The following is an 11,766-nucleotide window of genomic DNA, read 5'->3' on the forward strand; positions in this document are numbered from 1 at the left end:
TGGCAGTACAATGACAGAGTGCTACCAGTTAGACTAACATCTCCGGAAAATAAGTGACTATCCGCTGTGGCTGGATGACTCTGACTCAGGCTCTATGAGCCACTGCTGATTTTTCCAGTCCCAAAGATCTTAGGAGTGATAATTTCCTGTTGTCAACAAAATAGCCTGAACTATTTTTCCAACAGAATAATAACAAAAACGCAAAGCCCAGCCTGGTTTGCTTAAGTGGCTTTGCGATTTCGGTGGTTCTTACACATCCCGATGCATATACACATTTCCCATTTATGTGTTACACATTTTCAAAAAGCCGACGTTATCTAATTTTACAATAATTTGTGTGGTCTTTAATTGATTGCTAAGCATTTTCGCATCTCTTTAATTGGATATTACAACAACTTTGTGACTTATGTAGGGCAAGAGGCATTATATCCATGTTACAGATGAGAAAACTGAAGTTGAACATGACTAAAACTTAAATTCCTATTTAGAGGATTGGAAGAAGAAAAGATAAAAACGTGTGGTTAGTTAAATCACTGCATAGCAGTAGTTGGACTTGTAGTTCCAGCCACCCAGAGGGCTCAGCTGTTTAGTTCTGTGTCAGTAATAGTTCTGTTTCAGTGTTTTCTGCCTCTAATGCCAGAAAATGACAAGTTCTGAATGAGAGGTATAGACCAGATGTACGAAAAGAATTCAGAGGAGGGGACTCACTGGGATAAACAGGGTGTCTGAGAAGAGGTGCCCGTGAGACCTTTGTTGGAACCTAATGGACAGAGATAGATACAAGTGGAAAACAAAACCACATGCGCAAAGATGCAAAGATAGAACACAGGAGATTTAAGGGAAGATAACAACAATGATCCAGGTAATGCTAGGATGTTGGTCAGCAGCACTGTTTCTAGAAGGCCTTTCAGGGTAGCTGAAGAAGGGAGGAGTAACCATAAATATATACAATTTTTATTTCTCAATGAAAAGATTACTAAGAAACCACCCAGAACTACATGAAAACAAAAATGCTACAAAAATAAAATCAGTTGCAGTCGAAAAAAAAAATCAGCTATTTTGTGGGAAGATATCAAAAGTAAATAAATGACCCCGGCAGAGTAGCTCATGCGTGTAGTCCCAGCTTGGGAAGCTGAAGTGGGAGGATCACTTGAGGCCAGGAGTTTGAGACTCAGCTTCTACAAAAAGGGTAAAATTAATTAAATAAAACCAATAGATACCCAAAGGGAGGAGTTATGATGTTGTGTACTAATAATGTAACTCCTAGACAATGAATAAAACAGTAAATAGAGTTGGATCAACAGAAAGGGGAAAGTAACAGTGAATGCCTGATGTGAGCCAGGCAGTGTACTGAATCTTAAAGACGTCATGCTAACTGAACTAACCCAGACACAAGAGGACAAATACGGCATGATTCTCTTTGTATGAGGTCCTTGAGTCGGCAAGTTCATGGAGACAGGAGGCAGAATAAAAGTTTCTAGGGGCTGGAGTGAGGAGGAAAATGAGGGCTTACTGCTTAATGGGTACAGAGCTGCTGTTTGGAATGATGAAGAGTTCTGGCGATGGCTAGTGGTGATGGTTGCACACACTATAAATGCATTTCATGCTGCCGTACACTTAAAAGTAGTTACTATGATAAGTTTTATGTTATGTGTATTTTAGCACAGTCAGAAAAAGAGAAGAGAGATGGGTCAGAACTTGAAAGAAATTGACGCTAACAGGAGAAGGAAATCACAGGCTTGTTTGCAGTTGAGGGAGAATGAGTAAGAGGAAGGACAGGAATCACAGGGGAGTGGTTCCAAAGCAAGGGAAAGGTGGGATCGATCGTCAGAGGTGCATAAAAACAAGTGGAAGAAATCTCCGCATGATGGCCCACATTTTCCCCCTAAAGTTCTTTTTCCTGGAGCCTGTGCTGAGGGGCAAAGCTCAAGGAGTGTCATAAAGGTTTGGCAGTGTTCCTGAATGCTGAAGAAAGTGATATCTAAAGCAAAACTTTGCCAAGCAGTGTGACAGACGGAGCTCGGGCTGGTTATCATGAGGTGCTGGAGCCAGTGATTTCTTCTGTGAATTATATTCAGCAGTATCTAGGAGTTCTGGAGCAGATATTTTTACATGGTTGAGTTGATCCAACCTTGGTGATGGGAGAGTTTCTTGAAAAAGAGCGAGGACCTCGGGAGAAGCTGGGCAGATGTTGTTGAGTTTGGAGAAATGAAATGAGGAATGAGAGGGAACAGGGAGATAGAAACCAGGACAGTGAGAGCCTTGTCGTGATGTCTGGTTTGGGGCTCACACTACTAAAGGATTCTAAAACACGGAAGATACATTTCAGAAGAGTGAATGCTCAGAAGTTTCCACAGAAGAAACTTACAACTGTAGCTCTTACAAACAGGTGCTGTTCAGAACCGGCTCTGTCTCTGCCTCTTCCTCCTCCTCCCTTCCCACCTGTCCTCCTGCTTTTCTTCTCGTCCCTGTCTCGCTTTCTCTTTCCTTGGACTTTCTTCATTATCTCCCTCTCTTCTTTCTTTTTTCAAGAAGCATTTGATGAAGGCTTTGGTCACGCTGAAGGAACTGATTTTTTTTTTTTTTTTCAAGTGGTATGCTTTAAACTTTAGATGATGGACCTTATCTCTTTTTATAGGTTCTGGCTGATAGATTGTCGACAGATCCAAGAATCCGTTACCTTTGCATCACAAGTATATAGAGAAATTATTTGTGTACCTTATATGGCCAAATTTGTAGTGTTTGCCAAATCACATGACCCCATTGAAGCCAGGTTGAGATGTTTCTGTATGACGGACGATAAGGTGGATAAGACCCTCGAACAACAAGAAAACTTTGCTGAGGTGGCCAGAAGCAGGGATGTGGAGGTACTGTATTAAAAAAGAAAATAATTCATCTCATTTTATTATACCTTTATTAATAGATTATATTTCAAATGGAGTTTAATAAATAGTCATAAAAAAAATGAAAGCCCTGTCTACATCATGATCAGTTAGAAGGTCAGGGTCCAAAATCTTCCCATTTTAGCCCTTTTGAGTAAATCCTGTAGTGAAGATCTCTGTGTAGGTGAGGAGGTAAAAATATTCCCTTAAAAATTATTTGGGGAAAATTATAAGTATTGATAAATTCAAAATATGTAAGTGACTACCGCAGATTAGGTGTTTTTGGCTTTCCTTGTTGTTCTTATTTTTTTAATAGTAACAAAAACGGTCTAGGAAATATACACTTTGGCTTAAATGTTGAAGGAGCATATCCACTGCTTTTCTATATATATTTTTTTATTTTGAAATTTTCCATCAGTGGATATTAAAGCCCAATAACCTGATGGTGCTATCAAAAGTTAACCAATTCGAAATTTAAATTTAAAATTTAGATGTATATGGGTTTTCTGGGGTAATGTGGATTCGGAAATGAGAATATCAAATGTCATCCCGCATTGAAGATTCCCATCATTTTGAGTCCCTCAAAAGCCTCAACTAGTTAAATACAGAATTAATAAGAAGATGTAGCACTCTTATGGGCTTTGCCAAAGGTAAGACCGGAGAGTCATTTGGCCATTTTAAGACTATGGTACGTATATTTTAAGTTCCGAGTAGTACCTCCTTTTTTGTGTAAATAACAAGTTATAATTGGAGCTATCTTATTCTTTGTTATTTTTCTCTGTTTTCACACAGGTATTAGAAGGAAAACCCATATATGTTGACTGTTTTGGCAACCTGGTACCATTAACCAAGAGTGGCCAACATCATATATTCAGTTTTTTTGCCTTCAAAGAAAACAGACTTCCTCTCTTTGTCAAGGTAATTTATACATGGAATTTTAAAATGCATTTTATTCAGGATAAGGAAGGATTTGACTTCCTACAGTAGTAGAGAATATGTTCTTTTCATATTCTCAGATTATGAATTTCTAGGGATTTTTTTTCACCGTTATCTGTACAGTTTTACAATCCTGGAAAACCAACCAATTCTATTTTTGAAGTTCAAAGTAAGCCTTAATTGTTAGTTATGTTATGTTTAAGAATGAGAACAGGACAAATATTAGCCAGTACATTAAGTAGAAACAGTAGCTACTCTTTTCCAAATTTGAAGGAAAATCTATTTTCTATTATCACTTTAGAATATTTATGGTTAGATTTTAAAAATATATGTGGATTTTGCAAGTGTGAATAAGTGACAACTTATTATAATAAACTCTCTCAAAAGACCCAGCATCTCACTTAAGCTATTAAAAAATTATGACAGATAGGGCGGTGCTTGTGGCTCAAAGGAGCAGGGTGCTGGCCCCATATGCCAGAGGTGGCGGGTTCAAACCCAGCCCTGGTCAAAAACTTCAAAGAAAAAAAAAAATTATGACAGATGGAGCTATAGACTTGATGTATTTTTTTAAGTTTATTCAACAAACATTATGTAGACACTTCAATGCACCTGATGCTTCTTGTCTCTATTTAGGAACATTAATTCAAGTTAGGAATTTACAGTGATGTATACAAGTTTTTTTTTTTTTTTTGGTGGGGGGGTTGCAGTTTTTGGCCGGGGCTGGGTTTGAACCCACCACCTCCAGCATATGGGGCCAGCGCCCTACTCCTTTGAGGCACAGGCGCCGCCCAGATGTATACAAGTTTTATTCTAGATTCCAATTCTAAAGAGGAACACAAATGAATGAATGAGAAATTCATGACATAAAAGGGGAGTAGTTAATTTTACTCTACTCCATTTTCCAGCCATTCACTTTATTTCTTGTTTCTTATAATTTATTTTGCTACTTTAGTGGTCCTAATGCTCAGTCCTCTCCAAATATAGGCAGATCTCCCTCAGCTTTTTTTTCTAGTACTTCTTCAATAACTAATTTCCAAACTGCTCATCAACAATGACTCCTTTTATTATTTTGATCCCCCATTATTTTTATGACCGCGTCTTCAGACCTCTTTTATTAAGTTTTTCCAGGGTCTCTACTGAGTCTTTTATTGTGCCTCTGGTTCCATTGTTCTGCCTGATTAAAGACAGGCCCTCATAGAGTACCACATGAAGCAGTAGCTGCTCAGGGGAAATGCATCCATTTAATACAGATGGCTTTATAATTAAGCTGATGTTTGATAAAGCTGACGTATAGAAGTCATTCTATAAATAACCCAATACAAAAATGGGCCAATGACTTAAATAGATATTTCTCCAAAGAAGACATGGATGTGGCTAATAAGCACATGAAAAGATGCTCAAGAGCTCAGGGAAATGCAAATCAAAACCACAAGGAGATCAAAACCACTTCACACCCCTTAGGAGGATTATTATTTAAAAAAACAAACAAACAAAAAAACAGAAAACAAACAAGTGTTGGAAAAGATGTGGACAAAATGGGACCCTTTTGCCTTGCTGGTGGGAATGTAAAATATTGTAGCCACTATGGAAGACAGTATGATAGTCCCTCAAAAGCCTCAACTAGTTAAATACAGAATTAACGTACATATAATCCAACAATTCCACTTCTAAGCGTATACCCCGAAGAATTAAAAGCAAGACTCAAGCAATTACCAGTGTTCTTAGCAGCATTAGCCACGGTAGCAAAAGTGGAAATAACAGAAATGTCCATTGGCAGAAGAATGGATAAACAAAATGTGGTATATACATGCAGTGGAATATTATATAGCCTTAAAAAAGAATGAGATTCTGATACATGCTGCAATCTGGACAATGAAATAAGCCATACCCAAAGGACAAATACTGTATGAGTCCACCTATTGGAGGTCAACATGAAGCCAATAAATAGAAGGGTGGTTAGGGAAGGGGTGGATGGGAAGTTACTGTTTAATGGACACTGAATTTCAGTTTGGGAAGATGAACATCATTCTAAAGATGAATGATGGTGATAGTTATACAACATCATAAATGTACTTAATTCGACTGAACTGTCCACCTAAAAATTACTAAGTTTCATGTTATATATATTTTATGATAGTCAAAAAAAGTAATGAAATGTAATATGGATGAACTTCAAAAACATTATGCTAAGTAAAATAATCCAGACTCAAAACAACCAATATTATATGGCTTCGTTTGTGTCGGGTACCTAGACTAGGTTTATGTGGAGAGAGAAAGTAGAATAGAGGCGATCAGGGACTGGGAATGGGGAATTTTTGTTTAATGGGTATGTTTTCTGTTGGGGCAATACAAAGTTACGGATAGTAGTGGTGATCACACAACTTTGTGAATATGCTTTAATGCCACTGAATTGTACATTTTGAAATAGTAAAAAGGTAAATTTTATGGTATATGGATTTTACCACAATTATTTTAAAAGATGAATAAGTTCTAGGGATCTGATGTATAACATGGAGACTATAGTTAATTATAATGTATTAAATACTTAAAATTTGATAAGAAAGATCTTTACTGCTCTTACCACAAAAAATAAGGGAGAGTAAATTATGTGAGCTGGTGGTTATGTTAATTATTTTGATTGTAGTAATCATTTCACAATGTATACATATATCAAATCATCACATTGTGTAATTTAAATATATGCAGTTTTTGTCAGTCATATTTTAGTACAGCTAAAAACAATCCCCAAATGATTTTTAGGAAGCCATTTTAAAAGATAATAGGAAAAGAGAAAAAGGAAGCCCTCTGAATTCTTACGTAGCAGTGACAAAGAAATTTATTTTCTTTTTTCAAGTGTCATCTAGTTAAATTAAATAGTACATCACAAATATGGTTGAAGCACATATGTCATTTTTGTTTAAGGTGCGTGATACAACTCAGGAACCTTGCGGACGACTATCATTTATGAAGGAGCCAAAATCCACGAGAGGCCTGGTGCATCAAGCTATTTGCAACTTGAATATCACCCTGCCGATTTATACAAAGGTATCGTAAAATCTGCTGTAGTGCAGTGCAAGCAGTGTGGGAACTGATTCTCAAATCTTTTAAAGTGAATAGAAGCAAAGACACTGAATCCAAGCATGTATGATAATCACTTTTGATTCCCTGTTGAGTTTTATAATTTTCCATTTAACTAAAGAAAAAAGTTTCTTCTTATTTTGCATTGAATGCATTTTGATTGGAAAATTCTATTAATACGTATTAGACATGGAAGAGAGAAAATTGAGTTTAAGATTTAACTTTTTGAACTTACTTTTAAAAATAATTTGCTTTGTCTTCATTTTAATGTAGTCTCTTGTAACCATGCAAGTGCTCTACCGAAATACGAGAGTTCATTAGCTTCTGCTTACTACTAATTCACAGGTCGATTATGTATTATTAAACTCAGAACGACTTCATGATTCTGTATCTTTTTGCTAAATAATAACTTGTTCATCTTATGTATTTTAGGAGTATAAAAATTAATTTTTCAATGATTTTAACAGGATTAATATAAGAAATATTCTCACATGACAAGAAATAGGGTTAAAATATTGTTGAAAAGGAAAAATTCATTCTTTACCATGAGTCTACCTACAGAAATTACTTTCTTTTCAAGCTTCTCCCCATTACATAATTCCTTGAATACTCTTAATAAATCAAAGACCACAACTGAATTACTTAAATGTTGTAGAAAAATTGTTAACCATTTTTAAGTTTTTAATCTTTTTTTAAGAACCAATATCCCCTTTGAATAAGAAATTCCTGCATGACAATCTAGATAGTTTCAACAATTTGTCAGTGTGTATATCACAGGTCGGGGGGTGGGGGGTGGGGGGTGGTGGTGGCGTATAGCTGCTAAAACCTGGAGGAGAAGTAGGAATATATTTAAAATCCTAAAGCTTAACTCCACAAAACAAAAAATTTCCTATACCATCTTTTCTCCACCACAGTTGTCAAATTGTATATTTGCTTAATTATTCCTGTAAATAGAGATCCATCACAGAGCAAAAAGCTCATAGTGTTAAGGTTGACATTGTAAATACTTATTCAATGAAAAAATGAAATAGCATCTATCTCTCTCTCTATAAATATACATATTATTCCAAGAATTAGAATATACCAATGGGTATATCAACCCAAATGAGTTTAATCTAATTGTCCTCTGATGGTACAGAATGTATTTTGGTGTTTGTAAGACTGATCAGTAGTGAGTGATTGAGGCAGAATGCAACATAAGAACCCGAAAGAGGTGGCTGGGTGTAGTGGCACAAAGAAGTATGGACTGCTGTGGGCAAACTATATCTGAAAAGGTGAATGAGCTTTGGATGTGCTATAAAACAAAGCATTTATTTTATTATTGTATTTTATTTCTAAGTCAAAACATATCCGAAACAGCTATTAATGTTGTGATGGTCCACGATAATTTTCTGTTTAGTAATGCAAAGCAAAAGAAAAAATGCCAATTGTCATACATTTAAGATGTACTTCAGAATTTAGATCTTTATTATCATAAAACTTCTAATTATTATTTCCTGTATATTGAAAATAATTTTACCATATGCTTATTTGTAGCTTTCAAGCTTTTAACATTTTTCAACCAATATCTGTAATGACTAGAATATCATCTTGCCATAAATTCATTAAACGTCAAACTTCCAGACTGCTGGTTACTGGCATCTGAAATTAGCATATTTATAATGTTGGTTCTTTTGTCTCTTATATGTACATACTTTTGTATTTAAATCAATACTGGTTAGATTTTCTGTTTATCTTCTATAAACTGTTAGTAAGAAAAAATAAGAGTGTACTGTGACTGTCTACTTGCCTGTTGAGACATAATATTTACTCCTTTTTCTTCTTCTAAACACTTCTCTTCCTTCTCTCTCTTTTTCCATCTTGCATGGCATCTTGGGGCGGCAAGGAATCAGAGTCAGATCAAGAACAGGAGGAAGAGGTAATTTTATGAGTGTTACTTGTTAACGGCTGTGTCATTGCTATAACCACTACTAAGAGCACATAGTTAATCTGTGTTCTTAGAAGGGATGGGCAGTTGTTCTTAGTAAATAAACAGTTAAAGTAAAGCAAACATTTTACTTCACCTGTTGGAGCATCTGTTTTCTCATCTTATTGGCTGACTTCAGAGAATAGTTAAAAGTTTCCCTATAAATTGTTGCCATCTACCAACTACTGAAGGCCAAACCACTATCTCAACATTTCTCGAAGGTTAGACTAAAGAATTCTGCAAGTCAGAACATTTTTTATAACAGTATGAAGACAGTGTTTGCTTTTTGAATTCTCATATCCTCACAAGCTTCAGAGAGTTTTCCAGAGCCTGTATTACATGTGATAACATCACCACTCTGACAATTAATGGAATGTGTGCTTGTGTACTTTTGGTTTCTAGCATTTTCTCAGCTTAAATTTTAAAACATATATTTATTTATACATATCACAGATCAACAAAAGTTCTCTGGGCTCCTCAGTAAATTTTAGGACTGTAAAGGGGGTCTTAAGACCAAAGAAGTGGAGAATTACTGAGACTAAAACAGTTTAAGGATCATATAGTTCATCTATTAGGCTATCATAACTTTGTAACGCAGAACTGTATGAATAATGAGCATTTTTAATATGGTAGATGTTTAACAAGTGCTCCACATACCTCATCAACACTGATCTCTCACAACCACCCTAGGAGATGTGTGCCATTGTATCAGAGGTGAAGAAAACAAGCCTTAGAGAGGCTAGCTTGAATACACAGCCATTTGAATTATACCTGCTTCAACATTTAAAGCAAATATGTCTTTGTCTCTCCCTTGTAAAGATCTGAAAATGCCCAAATATTATAATATAAATGCCCAAATATTATAGTACAGATAGAGATTGGAAAACTTTTTATATTTACCTATTAAAACATCAGTTCCTATTTCTAAGATGCAGTTGTTATTAGTTACATGTAAATGTTTTCAAACATACTAGTTTTCTTTTTAAAAAGTTATTCTGATGTATTTAAAATACAAAAATGTAAGTAAAAATATAATATATACCTTTGTACCCACCAGCTTAAAATGTAAGGCCTTATCCATTTGGAGAGTTCCCCTGAGTTCACTTTCTTTTCTGCTATCTTGGCAGCAGAGCAGAGAGAGAAAGGTGATTAGAAACTCCCTGTCCTGCTGTACAGAGCCCTGAGAAGGGGCCGCTTATGATAAGGCTGAAGTCACTCTTCCCTCAACCGCATGGTCACTCTCTGTCTCACATACTCAATCTCCTTCCTGTTGTCAGTGATTCTATGACATGAACCCACACACCTGCTTGAAAGAGCAATAAAAATGTGAAACCAGCTTTCCCGTGTTCACAAATGAGAATTTTCTGTTAGATGATTATTAGGTTTTTTTAATTGTTGAGGATTCATTTAGGGTACAGAGAACCAGGATGCAATGATTGCATTTGTTAGGTAGAGTCCCTCTTATCATTGTGTCCCGCCTCCAAGAGGTGTGTCACACATCATATACTTTCAGCAACTATTCCTGGCCATATAGCCAGTTTTTATTCTTTTCAGATTTGGAATCCTGGCTTGTATGAGAATGAAACATCAGCCTGGCAGGGTGTTTGTCTTTCTCTCCTTTTTCTCCACTAAATTGACACTTAATTGTTTAATACTGACTTCAGCCTTTCCTGACCTTCTTTGTATATATATAGAGAGATATAGATATATAAATAAATAACATATATATATATATATATATATATATTTCTAACATCAAACACAGCCTGGCTCATATTTTCCCAGGGATAACATGTCAGAAAGACTTTCTACCAGTAGTGTCTAGAAAAGAGATTTTTTTTTTTTTTTTTTGGCTCAAAGTTAGGATAAAATCATGGGGACTCTCAGGAAAAACTACATTAGATTATTCTGACCTTCCTCTAGCTTACTGTGTCACCCCCATGTGTGTAACTATGAACAGGAGCTTATTGTGCCCATCGGGGCTGTGAGCCAAGATGCTATTTGTAACCATTCAATTTATGTATGTTTTCTTTCAGATCGATATGACATCAGAAAAAAGTAAGATTTTACATAAAATTGAGTTTGTTTGAAAGCTGGCTATAATTTTCTTTTAAAAAAGCATGAATTTAAATAAAAGCTAGTTGCTATTACTAACCACTATAACAATTATATTTTTATATTAACTTTATTAACCATTAATATATATTTATAAAAGCAGCTTGGCCAGTTAAATTACAAACCTAATTTGTGAGTTAATTAGCAGTAAAATGCAATGATTATTCATCTAAGCATTCACTTCTTTTGACATCCTTGTTAAACTCGGTATTGCTGTTATGCTTGTTTAGAAACCCACCCTACCGTTTTGTCCATTTGTTAACATAACATTGTCATCCCATTATATTTTAAGCACTGACATGACAGTATCACTTTTTACCTAAAGCAATAGTGACTTCCTTAGAGAGCTCATTACTTTTGTAGGACACACTTGCAAAAGTGATACTGTCTCTAGTTCTTAGCTGAAGCTAACTCCCCACCCCACCCCTGCCCTCCATCCCTCCCTTGTACTTGCTGTGGTGAAGTGTAACTAACATCTGAAGGGCTGACGTCTAACAGACTTCTGTGAGAACTTTCTGCAAAAAAATTTAGGAGCCAGGAAGGCAAAATTTAAAACTTCCTAGATGAAATTACCAATCACAACAGTGTGATGTTATAGGGCTGATTTTAAATAATGATGTAAGTCCCAAAGACCTTAACAGAGCTATCTTAGAATTCATTTCACGTTTGTTATAGTCCATTCACATTTTAGTTTGTTGGCCTACTTCTGGTAACTCTCCGGTTTATTGTGTGGAAACTCAAGTTGAATTTGATTAAAGGCTTCATGGCTTTTATGGTCCAGATGCTCTT

At 35.7% G+C, this 11,766-nt stretch overlaps 1 protein-coding gene across 26 annotated transcripts in view; it reads left to right on the top strand.

Moving 5' to 3' along the window:
* The window catches only part of ANK2 (ankyrin 2), a 687,167-nt gene that overhangs the window by 633,687 nt on the left and 41,714 nt on the right, over positions 1-11,766 (top strand). For all 26 annotated transcript variants that reach the window (XM_053569130.1, XM_053568642.1, XM_053568030.1 and 23 more), the window contains 5 exons: positions 2,639-2,867; positions 3,675-3,800; positions 6,741-6,863; positions 8,782-8,814; positions 10,899-10,920. In XM_053569130.1, the coding sequence (XP_053425105.1) occupies positions 2,639-2,867; positions 3,675-3,800; positions 6,741-6,863; positions 8,782-8,814; positions 10,899-10,920 (533 nt within the window). The remainder of the gene's footprint in view (positions 1-2,638; positions 2,868-3,674; positions 3,801-6,740; positions 6,864-8,781; positions 8,815-10,898; positions 10,921-11,766) is intronic.

Source organism: Nycticebus coucang, chromosome 1, assembly GCF_027406575.1.
Source record: "Nycticebus coucang isolate mNycCou1 chromosome 1, mNycCou1.pri, whole genome shotgun sequence".
In the NCBI taxonomy this organism is placed as follows: Eukaryota; Metazoa; Chordata; class Mammalia; order Primates; family Lorisidae; genus Nycticebus; species Nycticebus coucang.